The sequence below is a fragment of the Acartia tonsa genome, chromosome 14 (assembly GCF_053477335.1).
Source record: "Acartia tonsa isolate MP-2025a chromosome 14, ASM5347733v1, whole genome shotgun sequence".
NCBI classification, from domain to species: domain Eukaryota; kingdom Metazoa; phylum Arthropoda; class Copepoda; order Calanoida; family Acartiidae; genus Acartia; species Acartia tonsa.
Window position 1 is genome coordinate 21,836,312 of NC_137273.1, and position 18,206 is coordinate 21,854,517.

Below are 18,206 nucleotides of genomic sequence, written 5' to 3' on the forward strand. Positions count from 1 at the left end.
TCCCATTTCGAAGTATTTTTAATGTCTATAAATATTATTGGTCCCATGGGGGGAACACCTCTATTACACCTCCCACCCACTTCACCTCAAATTTTGCAAATTTTATGCATCCCCACAGTTTTCTGAAACAAAAAACATTTTCGCGAGTAGTCTCTTTTCCTTCTCTTTAATTTAAAGATTGCAACCAGTTTTGTCAGCCCCGAGGGGCAAAGGCCCAGGTCTAACAAAACTAGTATTAATTTTATGGTGTTTTTTTTTAATATTCGTGGAAAATTGTCTGTAGTACGATGTTATACATGATTTTTCACTACGGCTGGGATCGGTTCTAATCCAGCGGTTTTGGGGCCATACTGGAAAAAATTGTTATTGGGATCGAGTTGGGGTGGGGGTCTACTAGCTAAATAATTGTTTTCACCATCATTCTATTTTACATCTGGAAGGGAGGGGACATTGGCTCTTTATTTCACTTGGCCCTTAAGGTCAATATTTACGTTTCCTTAGGGACTTTATTGAATTTGATTGATTGGTTCAATTAGTTGAGTGTCCAAAAGTTTCAACCATTAGTTATAATCTACAGAGGGGGTAATTTTGTGCTTCATCAATAGGTATGTACATCAATTTATCGGCTATTGTCTTATCCCTTTAGATACCTGATTTTACATGCCTTTTCATTTTGATAGAATAAGATTTATGATTGTCATTTTTCTTTTCACATTTCAAAATAAATGTAGTTCAATTTTACACACTTTTAGTAATATTAACGGCTCTGCCCCAAGATTCTAGTGCCTCTGGTCTTGTAGGGGTAAGATGGGGGCATGAAATAGCCTAAATCCTTCATAAGACTTACCCGCTTAGTGGTTATACGTCCGCTTATCTGTTGGGGAGGTGTCGGGTTCGAGTCCCCAGACCGCATCAATACTAAAGATGTAAAATTAGTACCTAGTGCTGCTCTTTCAGGCGTTAGAGATTTGGAGTAAGAGTAGGGGGGAAGCCTTAGCCCTAAATCAGGGTGGTCCTTAGCATGGAGCACTAGTGAACGAAAAACGCTGTAAGGTCATAGGTTGATTGAAAAGTCCTTGTGGACTAGCATTGTGTAGTAGCTCACTAGTGTATTAGTGGCGCTTGTTAGTTCAACGACTAGGAGTCAAGCTTGGATCCTAGGTTGCATTGAAAAGTCCCTAGGATTTGATGTGGCTTCAGTCATTGCTGATACAGCGTCATGTTCATGCTTTGGTTGCATTAATTGTCGCAATGATACCGTGACCAAAAAATCACCTTAACTATCCACCCATAAGGTTGAAGTGTAAATTACCCACAAGTCCTAATTAAAGTGCCAAGGAAATTGATGGGAAGGATGCAACTCGAATCCGCGTCATACCAAAGACGTTAATAATGGTACATACCTGCTTTGTTCGGCACAGGACATCAAAAAGTAGAGTAGGGGGAATGCCTTGGCCCCAAACAGGCGCAACTCATTACCATGCACAGTTAGGATCTCCAGACAAAGATCGTGCAATCAAAGGGTTGGTTGTCTGTAATGTACTGTACCACGGGTATGAGGTGAAGGACCAAGAGCCTGGCCTTGAGTTGGCAAGTTGAATATTCAGTCCAGGTGCAACTCACCCACACGACATTAACATTAAATCTAAAAATAAAATATCACAAAACCATCACGAGATCTATGTGAAGCTTTCCCGAAAAAGTAGAGCTCAAAAGGTACGCTTGTTAAAGCTGATGACGATTTCTCTTGCAAGGTTAGTGTTACCCTCCCCCAAAATAGTTATAAACCTTCCCAGGACCGGTTCACCGGTTAGCGAGATCCTTCGCAACAGACCATAAAAAGCTTACTACTTTATTATATTGTGATTAACAAGAGCAATTTTTTAATATGTAGTGCACTACGAATAACATTGTTTCCTTAAAAATACATTAAAGTAAACAAATTAAAACAAGGATGACAACATCTTTAAAAGGGAATCTTAACAAACTGAAGGATCAGACAAACGAACGTGAGTATCAACGCATTTAATATTCAACATTTTTTAGTAGTCGGAAAAAAATAACTTATAAATCTATCCCATCTATCAATCTTTATGTTGTTTGTGTGTGTTTTCGTGTGTAACTACGTGATATTTAATAAATAATTATTTTTTAAAATATTATAATATCAAAATTCCAGAATATTTATCAATGTGTTAAATCATGTGATAATAATAAAAATTAAATAAAATCTATTTTGGAACAAGATGATATTTCATATTCAAATAATATAAGAATAAGTTTTTTTATAGAAAAACTGTAATTATTAAGATCGCTAAGATCTCACAAATAACTGAACCAAGCAAGTTCTTCATTTAAGAGAAGCTTCTCATATGTCCTAGGGTGGTGATACAATCTTTATATTTCAGTTAATGGATGGTTTAAAACTATTTTTCTGCCCAACATCCTCTTTGAAATCAGAACCTTAGATACTAATGTCGCATCCGCTAACAATAGTTATTTATCGCACCGCATTATAGACAGCTTTCCGCAGATATAAAAATGAAAAATAAAAAGATTGAAATATTTTTTAAGCTCTTAGGTGCTGGATGCCTGGTTTTAAAGCCATACTTATAAAACTATGATATTTTGTTTATCTATGAAGCTTGTATATATTGTACATACATTGATGTTGTTCTGGCTTTACACCAGGGATCTCAGGGAATAAGACAATGGCTGATAAATTGATGTACAACTTAAATGATGATACACAAAATTAATTTTCTGTAGTTTAAAATTAGTGGTTGAAACGTTTGCACAGTTATCTAATAAACCAACCATTCAAAATCCACTAAAGTCCCCAATTTTGTTAAACAAACGATTAAGAAATCGTTATTATTAAACTTTTGGGACTAATGTAATAACAGCCCATTGTCCCATCTCTCTCTGGCTTTATACACATTACATCCTAATATATTTTTCAATATATCTCACACCTCCATGAAACATGAGTTTGAAAATATAAAAACAACCCAAGGAGGGAGGCGCCAATGCATTTTATCCAAAGTATAATAAATGCTCTCTCTCTCTCATTTGCTGGCTTAAAACTTTGGGTACTTTTGCTAGATTATTGATAAGTTAAAAAGTTATTTGTGTCTAAACTTTTTATCGAATATTTTTAATTTACAGAACGGATGATTTTGTTTATCATTATTGGGTATGAAAATCAAATCAGCATATATATTCTATATTTTCTTATCCCATCAGATCCCTGAAACAACCCAAGTTGGGATGTAGTAAGTTTTGCTACTTTTTGTATTAATATCACCTTTCGAATTTAAAAAAAAATCTGGGAATTCGCGCCCTTTGAGAAATTGAAATAAAAAAATTGAATTAAGTTTCATTTTACAAGAATTTTCCATATTTTCGTCTGCTACAAGGGTTGTATGAGAGATACCCTGTTGTAATTATCTACTATGATTTTTCTACAGGCACCAGCACCAACCTTCATAGCTGTGGAGTTTTAGGGATGACGGTTAGGCTTGGGCCTCACCACAAATCAGTCTGATATGGTAAGCAGGTCTTTCTCAGCTTGGCTTTTACACTTAGGCAGGTGAAAAACGGGCAAGCCATCATACTTTTCCACCAAACACCAAAGGGAAACTAGAAACCCAACACCAGGTTATCTTGCAATGTTTTCAAAGTCATGTTTCAGCGAGGAGTGACTCGGCCTTAAATGCATTTTTGCATTTCAGATTTCACAATAACCCAACACCCAATCTATGCATAATAGAGGCTTGCAAAATACCATAAAGGATTTATATAACCCTGTTCTTATTTTGTGCTGTGTTAATAAAATAGTTCTTACATTGTCATGAGTACAGATTTATATAAAGTAGTAAGGTTTTTTTTGTCTACACCTTAAGATTTTGCTAATTACAGAGCTGATTGAGTTCTCCATTTTAGGAAAGCTTCACATATGTCCCATGATGGTTTTATGCTATTTTTATTTTAAGTTAAGGCTTAGGGTTGTTTTAGGCAATTTTCTGCCCCCTTTGTAACCGTAGTCCCTTGATGATAGAGACGAAAGAGCTTGTGTCTTTATAAATAAATTTCTATCTGATACAACTTTCTTTTAAAAAATGCTATAATTTGAACAAGACTGAGTTATTTGATGTGTTTGTATAAACAAGGATGACAACATCCATAAAAGCGAAGCACTGAAACGGTAGGAAAAACGGACATTAACACTTGTATGGTATCAGAACTGAATAATCAGAATATCATAATTTAAAAGTATTAGAGTCGAAGCAAAATTGTAAGTAAATTTGTTGAAAAAACTGCTTGAAGCAGGATAATGTTTATGGACATACTTACATTTTTGGACTTGATTATAGAGTTGCTTCGCTTATAATATTGTTCGTTGTTGTCCCAGGAATCAATCTATGAAATCTTATCTAATAAACCAAACCCACGACGCATCTGCTCGTTTTAAGGAGGATTAATAGATTAAAATCTTAGCCCAATACCACGTCATGACTAAAGACAGTTAGGACAAAGGTTGTGCAATCAAAGGACTAGTTGTCTGCTGGGCGTTTGATCATTTAATCATTCACATCAGAGATACATAAAAAATACGATCATGTTGCTAACACTGTAAGTTTGTAACCGTTGAAATTGTTAGGAATTGTAAATGCTTGATTATTTTGAAACCCTCTAGTGCATAACCCTACTCTTTATATCTCAAAATGTTTTTACAGTAGTGCACAAATTTTATCTCATTTAATTTTTTTTAACTAGGGTAATTAATTATATTTTAAAGCTTATCTAAAATATTTTTCAGTATTTCTTCGAAACCGATTAACATCCGCTTGTTAAAAACCGAAGCCATACTGAAAAATCATGTGGGGTATCGTATTGTAAACAAGTTCCTACAAGTAATTAAATATTGAAAAAGATATAAGTTTTCTTAAGCACAGGCCTTCGGCCGCTCGGAGCTAACAAAACTGGTGTATTACCTGCCTTCTTCCTTTAAATATATAGCCTAAAAAATTAATGTATAACTTAGGGATGTTGTGCTACACTCTGCCTATAATAAACTTTCTAGAATGGCTGACTTACAAGCAGAAATAAACCCTACTTCTACAAACTGTTAATGGATGTAGAATATACGTGATTTTATGACAGGGGAAAATTGTCGTCAATTTAGCTTGCTAACATGGAACTCATTTATTGTTAATTTCTTTAATCCAGTAGGAAAAGATGGGGTAAAGGGGGTGGCAGGGAGGAATCATTATTTTAGCCTGCTGCAATTTTTCCTTTATTAGAGAACATGAAGATCTGGTGTTAGATCCAAGTAATAATATATCCATTATTCTGTTAGATTTTTTAAGAATTGCAAAATTATCTTGATCTTTGTTTCTACTTTTGTTCAACTTTCAAAAATTTGCGTAGAAATACAGGAATCTAAAGGGATAAGACAATGACCGATAAATTTATGTAAATCCCCGTTGATGATACACGAAATTACCTTTTCTGTAGATTACAATTAGTGGTTGAAACTTTTGGACACTCAACTTAACGAACCAACCAATCAAAATACAATGAAAGTTCCCAAAATTGTTTATCCAACGATTAAAAAAAGGTTATTATAAAACTTTGGGGACTAGTGTAATAAACAGCCCAAGTTCCCCTCTGCCTCCCTGGTATAAATATCTTCCTGTAAAGTAAGGTATACTTCTAGTGAACAAAGTTCCCCTCTCCCTCCCTGGTATGAATATCTTCCTGCAAAGTAAGGTTTACTTCTAGTGAACAAAGTTCCCCTCTGCCTCCCTGGTATGAATATTTTCCTGCAAAGTAAGGTTTACTTCTAGTGAACAAAGTTCCCCTCTCCCTTCCTGGTATGAATATCTTCCTGCAAAGTAAGGTATACTTCTAGTGAACAAAGTTCCCCTGCCTCCCTGGTATGAATATCTTCCTGCAAAGTAAGGTATACTTCTAGTGAACAAAGTTCCCCTCTGCCTCCCTGGTATGAATATCTTCCTGCAAAGTAAGGTATACTTCTAGTGAACAAAGTTCCCCTCTGCCTCCCTGGTATGAATATCTTCCTGTAAAGTAAGGTATACTTCTAGTGAACAAAGTTCCCCTCTGCCTCCCTGGTATGAATATCTTCCTGCAAAGTAAGGTATATTTCTAGTGAACAAAGTTCCCCTCTGCCTCCCTGGTATGAATATCTTCCTGTAAAGTAAGGTATACTTCTAGTGAACAAAGTGCATTCATATATTTAGGAAATTCAGGGATAGGAAAATGGATCTAAAATTCAATATTTAATATCTAAGGAAACAAGGATGACAACATCCATAAAAGCGAAGCACTGAAACGGTAGGACAAACGAACATTAGCACTTGTATAGTGTCAGAACTATATCAGAATATAAATGCATAAGAGTCGAAACAAAATTATAAGTAAATTTGTTGAAAAACTGCTTGATACAGGATAATGTTTATGGACATACTTACATTTTTAAGACTTGATTATAGAGTTGCTTTGCTTATATTATTGTACTTTGTTGTCCCAGGAATCAATATACCAAAAATTAGATCAATCAGATTATTAGATCACATAAAAATTTGTTGTTAAAAAAGTAGAAAAATCAACATGTTTAAAATGGACGTACGGACATTCTGGTAATTATTATAGAGTTGCTACGCTTTCTAAATCGTACCTAACTACTGCAGGATCACCATGTTGAAATTGATACATGTCTGGTTTAACGGAAAAAAGCTATCCGTCTAGGACGGACGTACGGACCGTCCCTAATTATAGAAAAGCTTCGCTTTTAAAAAGGAAACATCTGTTTCATCCCCTTTAAGGTTACAATTAGCCTCCTCCAAAAAAAATGGAAGGGTTGTCAATTAATGCCAACACACAAATTATTTTTTTCATTTTTTTCACCAAAATATACTAGAAGGACTTTTGAAGGTTGGAGTTTTATCCTTTACCCACCCTACTTCCCCTAAGCTTTTCTCTTATGAGGTTACCCCCACCCTTACCAAAATAAACATGTAATGCTGGATCTGCAAAGTTGAATTTATACCTCATTGTCCTATTCCTACGTTACAACCAATCTTATGGTGCAGTTGGGGGCACAACATTTGTTACTTTTAGTTTTCATCTTTTTTTCCATATTTTAATTCAGTTATGTATCACTTTTCCAACCAAAAATATATGATACAATTACTGGAAAGAATTTAGAAGAATCATATATGGTTTAGGTTTTTGTTATTTCTTAGAAAAAAAATCTTTTTTTTTAACCAATAAGCATGAACAATTCACCAAATGAGCAACTAAATGTCAAATGGCTTTTTCATAAAGCAAGGTTTTTCTAAAAATAAGTTTGATCCGTTAGTAAGTAATGCATAAATCCTATAAAGCTTTTTATAGTGCCTATAAAAATGACGTCATACTGGCCTGCCAGTGGTAAATTAGTCTGAGTATTGCCTATCTTTTGTAATTTGCATTGTATGACGTCATTTTATATATAAGGAGCTTCAAATCTTAATTGCAACAAGATAGATGTTTCATATCCCATACTGTTTATGTGCATAAATTTATTATGGTATAGTTTATACCAGGGATCTCAAGGGATAAGACATTGGATGATAAATTGATTTACCTTCCCATTTATGAGAAACAAAATTATCCTTTCATAAAATTATTGGCTGAAAAGTTTCGACACTACCACTCGATTCAACCAATAAAGTTTTTAATAGTACCTCCAAGTTAAAGCAATCTAAAAAGAGAACGTGCTTACAAAACTATGGGTACCAGAACAGATCTCTGGTATAGATGTATATACAGACAACTACCTCCCTCCTTTTTCAAAGACCTCTTTCATCTGCTTCTAAATTATTTTTTGCTACTTGGCTGTGTTAATATAAGCGACACCATTGGTTGATTTTAAATGATCAATTTAAAGTTTTAGGAGATTTGTCATATTAGGATGTTTGTCGCATTATAAGGTTTAGGACGTTTGTCGCATTAGGACGTTTGTCGCAGTAGGAGGTTTGTCGGTGTACACAACAATTTAATGGTACCAGTAAAAAAATATAGTCCCATGTTCTCTCCCTCCCTGAGCATACCAGGACCCTTGAGATTAAAAGTTAGGTTCTCACACACAGAGATCTTAGTATTAACCCTTTCAGTAAGAAATATTTTTTTTTAAAAAAGGACAACTTTGTCCTTATGAGTAAGAAGAAGAGCATTAACAATAGATTTTTTTTAGAAAATGCACAATATACTGCTAATTTAAATTTGATTTTAATCGAATTTGCTAATTTGGCAAATTCGATTAAAATTCGATTAAACTAGAAGTTGGAGAAAGAAAAAAAGAAAGAGCAACTGTATTCTCAAGGGGTCAGCTTCGGGTACAGCTAAGGTGGACATTGCTTAGAGTAGGGCTTATTGAGAGGCTTAAGAAGCTGCTAGTCAGACAATAACGCATATTGGGTGACTTGCGAAGCCAAACAGCCAATAGTTAAGCTTTTATAAGCTGCTCAGCTGTGGCTAAGAATATAGAAACAGTAATTCATGACTAGAATAACAATAAATAACAAAGAATTTGTCTGTAGACCTGCAATTCTAATGGTTATTTCATCTGAATGTCAAAACTTATAAAAAAAAAATAATGATATTCTGACTCTATAAAGTCATTATGTGCGTTTCTAACTGTAGAAAGGGTTAACCAAGGTAAATTCTTGCCTTTTCTAATAACTATAAATTGTATTTTGTGCTTTTCATAATGATTATTAAAATCTTGGATGCAACTCTTGCATAAGAGTATTTTATAAAAATTGAAGATTCATTTTTAGTTAAAAGTTAAAATCATAATTCTACCGAAAACATATAAAATCATAGTTATTTATCGCAACGTATTATAAAAAGCTATCCATGGTATAATATTAAAACCAGTTTTGTTAGCTACCACAATTCTACACATGATTTTTCAGTATGAATGAGAACTGGTTCTATTCCTGTGGATATTAATTGAAACCATAATGGAATAAATGTTCTGTTAGTAACGCAGCAAGAATATTTAATGTTTGTTTTTCTGAAATGGACAACAATAAAATGTTTATTAGGTTAGTTAGTTAGGCAGATTGCTTGACGAGCCTTTAGTGGAAAGTATCTTACAGGGTACCGCGAGGGTAATCTAGTCTATTGAAGGAGCTAGATCTAAAGTTTTCAAAAATAAAGGGGTTGGGTTGAAAGAGTGATGACACCTATTATCCTAAAAGAACAATCAAGAAGTTAAACTGTTTTATTTTTTATTTAGTGCTTTATGGAGGAAAGGGAATCTTTACCATTTATATTAAGTTTTACTTTCTTATTTTTGAGTTACATTTAACTTTGCATTCTAAAGAATATTATAGAAGAAATATAAATGTATCGATGTTCAAATTATATTTACTATACGTAGATTTATTTATAAAATGATGGATACTAATTTTGTTGAACTGATATGCACATTTAAACCACGTATGTCGTTATTTGTATATGTACTATCATATGAAATTATCAATATAATAAAGTAACAGGATGTTTGTGTGTTTGTCTGTGTGTTGTGTGTTTGTATGTTTGTACCAAAGGATCTCGCTAACCGCTGAACCGATCGGGTTCTCCTTAACAGAGTAGCTTCTAATAGGTCCCGGGAAGGTTTATAACTATTTTCTTGGGGGATGGGACACCCCCAACCCCCCCCCCCCCCAAAAAAAATGAAAAATACTCCCCCCCAAAAAAAATTTTTTGAATTTTTTAAACTAAAATTTAAAATGAGGGGGGAGGGCACCCCCCCCAAAAAAAAATTTTCGCTGCCCCAAAAATTTGTTTTTACTTTTTCTTTTAAAATCTAAAATAAGAAATTTAATTATTAAATTCGACTCTCTCCTCAAGTGCTCCTAGAGGCCTCTAGGGGGCGTAGCCGCTAGTATTCTTAAAAGTAATATTTCTCCAGGGAGGGATAGCATAGGACTTTTGACTGTAAATTACATCAGGCCCATTAATTTATTCTGCAGAAGAGGTAATTTTGTTTTTATCTCTCATGATGTATTGTCCTTTGTCTTATCCCTTAGGATTCCTGAAACAATATACAGGAATCTCATATTTTTCTCTGACTTTTTGTTGTTCAATGAAAACAGAAAATAAAATGGATATTTACATAAACATATGTGATAAGTTTTGACCGGCGGATAAGCTTAAGGCAACCTAACAAAATTGTTGTTTTACAATTGTCTGTGTATGTTGGTTTTTAATATAGTCTAGCAACCTGGTTATTAAACCAAGTGATTATACAATAGGTAGCATAACTGGTATTAAAAATAAAATAAAATTTCATAATTATTGTATTTGTTTAAGCACACAAAAGCCTCATAAACATTTTTTAAAATTACATCATTAGAGTTACCTAAACATTACATAATATTTTGCCCAACACCTACTACCCCTCCTTCCCCAATGAGAAATTTAATCCCAAGGTCTCAATAAAATTCTAAATTGAAAATTTGGCGCCATGGTTCAAAACCTTTAGTCTTTACAAATCAAGTAGATTTAGGGTTTACCCCTTTCTATAAAGCTTAGACGTCATGTCATTGTTTTTTTGCTAATCTATTTTCAGCTGTTTTAGGTGAGCACTCTCTATCGACTTCCAATTCTGAATAAGAAATAATTCATGCATAAGAACATATTTTCAACAGAAGGACACACGGTTACGATCACAGATCTAGGTATAAGACAATGGCCGATAAATTAATGTATATCTTACCTACAAAAAAATTACAAAAACAAGGATGACAACATCCATAAAAGCGAAGCACTGAAACGGTAGGACAAACGGACATTAACTTAACACTTGTATAGTGTCAGAACTGAACAATCAGAATAAGAGTCGAAGCAAAATTGTAAGTAAATTTGTTGAAAAACTGCTTGATACAGAATAATATTTATGGACATACTTACATTTTTAGGACTTGATGTTAGAGTTGCTTCGCTTATAAGATTGTACTTTGTTGTCCCAGGAATCTTTATACCAAAAATCACATCAATCGGAATATTAAATCACATAAAAATTTGTTGTTAAAAAAGTAAAAAAAATTATTATGTTTAAAATGGACATAAGGACATTCTGGTAATGATTATAGAGTTGCTACGCTTTCTAAATTGTAACTAACTACTACAGGAATCACCATGCAAAGTTTTAAATCGATAGGACAATTCTAACATGCCTAAATTAACGAAAAAAGCTATCCGTTACGGACGGACGAACGGACGGACTGACCCTAATTATAGAAAAGCTTCGCTTTTAAAAACTGTAAGGGTAAAAAAATAGCTTCGCTGCTCACTGGTGAGGCAAAATTGTTTTTGTAATAAATTCTCCAAAATCACATAAAAAATCTACAAAAATGAAATAAAATCTTATGTTAATAACCCTTTGATGATTTTATTTAATTTCTGTAATTTTTTATGCGTTTTTGGAGGATTTTTCACAATAACAATTTTTAAGAATCCGCCTCAGTTTATAGTTGCATTTATAATTTTTAATCTGTTTTGATAAAGAATAATTATGGGCATCCATGACCAAAGTTTGGTTTTGATTTAAAACAAGAAGGTCGAGATTTTAATTTATTTTTAAAAGCTAACGTCAGTGGGTTATAGAAAGCTCAACTGCGCAGAGAATAGAACACGTTTTCAAAAACGAGTCATTACTTACACCATCTCTTAATTCCTTTAAACTTAACAACACAAGAAAAGAGAAACTTTTTCTAATGTTTCCATGACGAGCAGTTTATTCCTAAATAGTTGGATCAGATGCAGTTAACGGTATAATGTTCCTGGGAACGAGTACTTATAAAAATCTACGAACTTCAAAGGCTGCTAGATGCCAAACCGCAAAACGTACAAAAATCCTGCGCTAAATGTTTTATTACTCCTTTAATATTAAAGCTATTTTAGTAAAATAAAAGGATTTGGCAGTCTACTACTGACCTTTTATGGGATAATGATGAAAAATCCGCAATCTTGGCTATTCCAGATTATTTATGGGCTTTTTTGGAGGTAATCTATCCGAGGAACTGTAAACTGCATCTGATCCAAATATTTAATATTATTTTCTACAGAAAAGACAATCAATACAAAACTAATAAAATTAATTGTTTAGGGTTTTAATATTAGTAATAGTATAGATTCTTAGATGTTAGGATGCATTGTAAATAAAAAGCCACATATCTATACATGATCCTTGGCCCCTAGAGGCCTCTAGGAGCACTAAAAGAGGGAGATTTTAATTAGATTTTAAATAGATATTTAAAAAAGAAAATTAAGAAAAGTTTCTTTTTTAGGGGGAGGTTAGACCCTCCAATTTTAATTTTATTTTTTAAAACAATTCGGGGCAGGTCATTTTTTCTAGGGGCGTTATGTCTTGGGAAGATGAAGGTACCCTCCCCCACTTTAGTTATAAACCTTCCCAGGACCTATGAGAAGTTACCCTGTAAATGAGAACCCTTTCGGTTCAGCGGTTAGCGAGATCCTTTGCTACAGACAAAAAAAAAGCTTACTACTTTATATGATAGGATAGGATATTTGTATTTTTAATGACCTACAGAAGCAGGACAATTACCAAATTCCCTCAAAGTGCCTTGTTGAGCACGGACCTCCCCCACCCCACCCTTATTTCAAAAACAAATTTAAGGGTCACTTTTTGATTGTTAGTTTATTAGATTAGCCTTTAGCTAGGATAGGTTATAACGAGTACTGGATAGCTGCAGAGGTTATCTTTGAAACACCTTGCTTCCACCAGAGATGCTGAAGGCACGGGCCCAAAAAAACTGGTTTTAACTTTATGATTGTATATTTTTATATTCGTAGAAAACTGGATATAATAAAATGCTAGACATAATTTTTTCGTATGGATGAGAACCAGTTCTAATACACCGAATATATATTGTTTTCAAATAAATACAAGAAACGTACGCGTTTAGCAAAACGACATCCTACACCTTCACCTTCTTCACATTTTAAACAGAATCATTTAATCCCTATTCAGTACAATATTACAAGTATGCAATGATAATAAATATAGATTTATTTGAACCATAAAAAAAGCCTAACATAAATATGAAAATGTACACAGATAATATTTTTAGAGATCTAAAATGGCTAAAATGTGTGTTGTTCCAGAATTGAAAAGTTTGGCCATACCAGTGTATGCAGTATTGATAATAATACTGAAGAGTAATGTCCTACCAGAGATGGTCACCCTAACTGGAACTATTCTTGTCACCAGCATCTCACTAATATCAATAGCTTACATTTACAGGTAATTCATTCTTATATTTGTTACTTATTGAATCATATTATTGACAGCTTTTTGCAGATAGTAAAATTATTAGATTAATTCCAGTTTTGTTAGTCTTGAGGGGCCAAAGGCAAGTTAAAAAAATGAATAAATTGGCAATTACTAACTTCTAATATTATTAAAGAACCTTGAGTAATTCTCTTTTAAGAGAAATTAATAAACTGTTTGATAACTCCTTATAAAACCTTTGCTAAAGTCAAAATAACTTAGCAATGTTTGACAAATTACGTGAAAAATTAGGGATATTTTTTTAAAGCTTTGATAAGTGGATCCAACAAACCTCCTAATTTTCAAATTTAAAGCAAATCTTAGGTAAGGTTATGAGAGCCCCATAAAAATAGGGATAAGAATGGAGAAAAGACTCTGGCTAAAAAAATGACAATTGAATGTAATTAGAAAACTTACAAAGCAAGTAATTATTCTTTTAGCTTATGAAAACAAAACAAAATTAGATAGAAACTAATATTATGTTTGAAGTTGTTACACATTTTTCTAACTTCTATTCCATATTTGTAGGTACTACAATGCTATACCTGACCTGAAGCAGACAATAATGACCAAGCTACTACAAGCTCTTGTGGTAAGCCAGGGGATCATTCTAATTGTTGGTTGTCTAAAGAATCTATACCACATTTCTTACCTAAGCTCTACAGTCAAACAGTTAGCACAAAATTATCCCAATCTTGCCTGCAGTATTTTGTCCTATGAACCATGGTATGTTCTCAGCTCTTATTTTCTCTTTGCTATCATCTCTTTCAAGTCAATGATTGCTGTGTATCCAACAGACTATATTAACATGAACCATGACAATGTATGGAAAGTGACAATCATCCTTATAATATCATGCTGGGCTTTTGAGTATTCTTTCTTTATAGCTTACTTTAATACAGTTTGTAATAAGCTAAATATTGAAAGCCTAGGTCAAAAATTTGACATTGAAAAGGATAATTTCAAATATAAACCAACTGTAATACATATTCATATTCTATCATTATGGATTCCTCAAATATTAAAACTCATGGTAAATTACTCAAAGTGTAAAAAGAAGATATCTCAAAACCAAGTTGCACCATTAGACTCTAGAAATGTTAAACAGCCTGATATATTAGGCACGGATAAACTTATAGTTGCCAGTACAATTGTCATAATTCTAGTGATAGTTGCATTAGTTGTTATTGGTAAAATGAAAATTCCAATATACCTAATAGATGGCTTGCTGATAATGTATGTTTTTCCTCCTTATTGGATTCTTAAACATGAGGACATTTACAGCTTTATAGTTAGAAGAATAACAACATTTAATGTACTTTTTAATTTGAAAGCATAATTAAATATTTTGAAAAGACTAAATCATATTACGTAAGGAAAAAGTATACAACTATTTAACAATAACAATATTGTAAATGTTAAGATAGTTTAAGATGAGACTCTAAATTGTTACTTGATTTACATAGTCTATTTTAGATGATGAAATGTGAAAAAAGAAATCGTATTGACACCTAAAACTCTATTTTTTCTCTAAATAATATTGAAATTCCCATTTTTATAAATTGAAGTTTTGTAGAGCTGTATTTCTGTGCTTAATGAAAATATGTATATTTATGTAGTTAATCAAAATATGTATATCTATGTAGTTAATCAAAATATGTATATCTATGTAGTTAATGAAAATATGTATATCTATGTAGTTAATCAAAATATGTATATCTATGTAGTTAATCAAAATATGTATATCTATGTAGTTAATCAAAATATGTATATCTATGTAGTTAATCAAAATATGTATATCTATGTAGTTAATCAAAATTAAAAAAAACATCTAACATTCCAACAAATCCTATTATATAAAGTAGTAAGCGTTTTTTGTCTGTCCCGAAGGATCTCGCTAACAGCTGAACTGATACTGTTCTCCTTTACAATGAAGCTTCTTATAGGTCATAGATAGGTTTTAAACTATTTTTGGGGAGGGTGTCTTCAACCCCCCTCCCCCCCTAATTTTTTTTTACTCTTTTGAAACTCAAATTTAAAATGGGATGAGGTCGACTTTTCCCCTTCCTATCTTAAGTGCCCTTAGAGGCTTCTAGGGGATGTAGCCGCTAGTATAGATAAATGTTGTTAATTCTTTTTTTAATAAATTTGTTGTCAATTATTAGATTTTAATTTCTAATCTTCTTAAAAAATATAAAGAGACAAAAATAAATTTTAAATTTTATTGAATAATCATCAAATATTACACTGCCAAATCACAAATAAATCCGAAATAAATAAGTAAAAAAATAAATTCATTCATCTTCCTTTAACAAACATAGCAACCTACAAGCATTTAAATGTATTTCAATCAAAACTTCATTTATATACCTTCTTCTCTTTTAAACACAAGAATTCAATTTAGGAAAATTACTTATCAATCACAAATAACTTAAATTACCTTTAGGATTACAACATCTTCTTGTTACCTCACATACAGCAGGAAGCTTTGTTTTGCACTTCTCATCTTTCCATTCGTATTTCATCCCTTTCCACATCTGAATATGTCAAAATCTAATATTTTTTTCATTTTTTCCATATCCCCAGTTCAGGAATCACAGTCATTAAGTTTTTTTTAACCAATCTTCATAAGAAAGATATTTTTGAAAATATATAGAAAACGCCTATGTAGAAAATCTAAAGAAATCACATTTAACAGTTTTTTGCAAAAATTTGCAATGTTGATTTGCAAAATTAACTTCATGCCTTAAATGACAGATTTAGAAAAAAAATCTTTTTATGAAAGTTTACATTTATAAGCAATAAAAAATAATTCCTTCAGTGTTAGTTTTTTGCCTTAGATATTAAAAAGCTTGTTCTCACATTTTATTATAAAAAAAGATGTGTAGTAACAAAAAAAGAAAATTTTTTAAAGTCAACTCAATAATTGGCATAAAATCTATCATCCTAAATTTTAGAACAAATATAGTGCAATAGTAACCAAGACATTTTAGCAAAGTATAAATATCTAAAGAAAATAATACTTATGGATTTTGAAATACTGCAAATTAGTTAATTGTATAAAAAAAAAAACTATGAAACAAATCATATTTTTTCACTCTTTAATTAAAAACAAAAAAAGTATTACCGCAATACAGCCTTTTTCACTTGCATCTCCTTCACCATTATGCCAACCTTGTCCAATTTGCCAATCCTCATACTTCACTAATATAAAAGGGGTCCTTCATATTTCATTCCTATTTTTACAAATTGTAAAATCTTACTTGGAGCTCCGTTTATCCATAACCATGCATCAGCTTTCTTATTCCATTGTCCTCCAATCCAAAATCCTCTTGCTCCAGGAAATTCAGATTCTTGGGCAAGTTCTAAACAATGTTAAAAGAATATTGATAATCTTCATTATACATACATATTACACAATTGAATTTAGACCCACCTTTAACAAGTTCATTTTCATATTCACTGTTGATTATAGCAAGATCTGATCTATTGTCCAATGAAGCACACATTACTCTAGCATCCTCCCAGCTATTAGTCTCAGTCAAAACTTTGTAGCATGATCCTGCAAATTTTGTAAATAAATTATGTAATTGTTTGCTTTTGAACTTATGTTCAAATTTTTAATTAATCTATAATACAAAGTAGAACGATGTTTGTTTGTCTGTCTGTCTGTCTGTTTGTGTGTAGCAAAGGATCTCGCTAACCGCTGAACCAATCGGGTTCTCCTTTACAGAGTAGCTTCTCATAGGTCCCGGAAAGGTTTATAACTATTTTCTTGAGGGGTGGGACACCCCTAACTCCCCCAAAAAATGAAAATACCCCCCCCCCCCTCAAAAAAAAAATTTATATTTTTTTAAAATCTAAAACACGAAAAATTAGTTTTTTAAAACCTCTTGGGGAAAAGCCCCTAGAGGCTAGGGGCGAAGCCGCTAGTAATACATATTGTATTGTTGCAATCTAATAAAAGATCCATACCTGTTTCTTTATCCTGAATCCAATCTTTCAAACAAGAAAATACTAAGAAAAAAAGAAAGTTAGGGCAAAATTATCAAAATATTAGAACAGGATAATATTTGTTTTTTTTATTCTTGTCTATAATTTACAAATAATAATTTTTGGTATTTTAAGATTTAGCTAAGTCAGGTAATTTAGCTAACTACCTGGGCTTGGGTTCTTGTTTGGATATTTGCCTGGATATTTGCTTACTGATACATCTTGGGCCAAAGCTGGTGATATTAAAGCCAGAGCAAACAAAAGCATTATCATTTTCTAAACAGTCAAATAATTTAACATACTTAGAATTATTTAAAATTTAATAACTAGATTTGTTTTACACCTTTACCCAATGCATTATTAAAAAAATTATTTAAAAATTAAATGTTATTTACCAGTCAACTGGAAAGCTGAAAAAAACTGATACATTATCCAACTTTAATTTGTTATTTATAGGCAGTTACAGGTGCGTGTAATAGTTTTATTAGTCACAATTACTATCGATTTGATTTGAGCAAGATTTTACTTTATTAAATCATAGTTTTTAGACTTCTACACTATATTTTAAATATAATTTTCAGAACGTTTTGGGATCTGATTCACTCTGCTGGATTAATACTGGATCAGAGCCATAATGTTAAAGCATGTGTCTTTTTGGATTATAAACAATTTTTCATGAAAAAGAAATAAAAGAATTTATTTGGAGGGTATTTTTATCCCAAATCAAACAACTAAATATGCATGAACAAAGAGGACATATAACTCATATCCATTTTAAATCAAATGGTGGCTGCAACTATACTAATCATCAAAATAGCTCTTATTTAGAAATGTGGAT

The 18,206-nt window shown here is 32.2% G+C and overlaps 1 protein-coding gene across 1 annotated transcript; it reads right to left on the minus strand.

The window, feature by feature from the left end:
• Positions 1–15,583: 15,583 nt before the first annotated feature.
• On the minus strand, positions 15,584–17,793 carry LOC145306594 (snaclec 5-like). Its single transcript, XM_080148800.1, has 8 exons — positions 17,764–17,793; positions 17,536–17,644; positions 17,351–17,392; positions 16,812–16,937; positions 16,639–16,740; positions 16,503–16,579; positions 15,816–15,912; positions 15,584–15,700 (listed from the first exon to the last, which is right to left on the minus strand). Exons 2-8 carry the CDS (start codon positions 17,639–17,641, stop codon positions 15,684–15,686), a joined length of 567 nt encoding a protein of 188 aa, XP_080004926.1. The 5' UTR covers positions 17,642–17,644; positions 17,764–17,793; the 3' UTR covers positions 15,584–15,683.
• Between the last annotated feature and the right edge of the window lie 413 nt (positions 17,794–18,206).

Excerpts from the sequence above, each read along its gene's own strand:
- LOC145306594 (XM_080148800.1), bottom strand. The coding sequence starts at position 17,641 with ATGATAATGCTTTTGTTTGCTCTGGCTTTAATATCACCAGCTTTGGCC. Across the intron at positions 17,393-17,535 it reads AAACAAGAACCCAAGCCCAG|TATTTTCTTGTTTGAAAGAT; the intron begins GTAGTTAGCTAA and ends TTTTTTTCTTAG. Across the intron at positions 16,580-16,638 it reads ATGGATAAACGGAGCTCCAA|TGAAGTATGAGGATTGGCAA; the intron begins GTAAGATTTTAC and ends CTTTTATATTAG.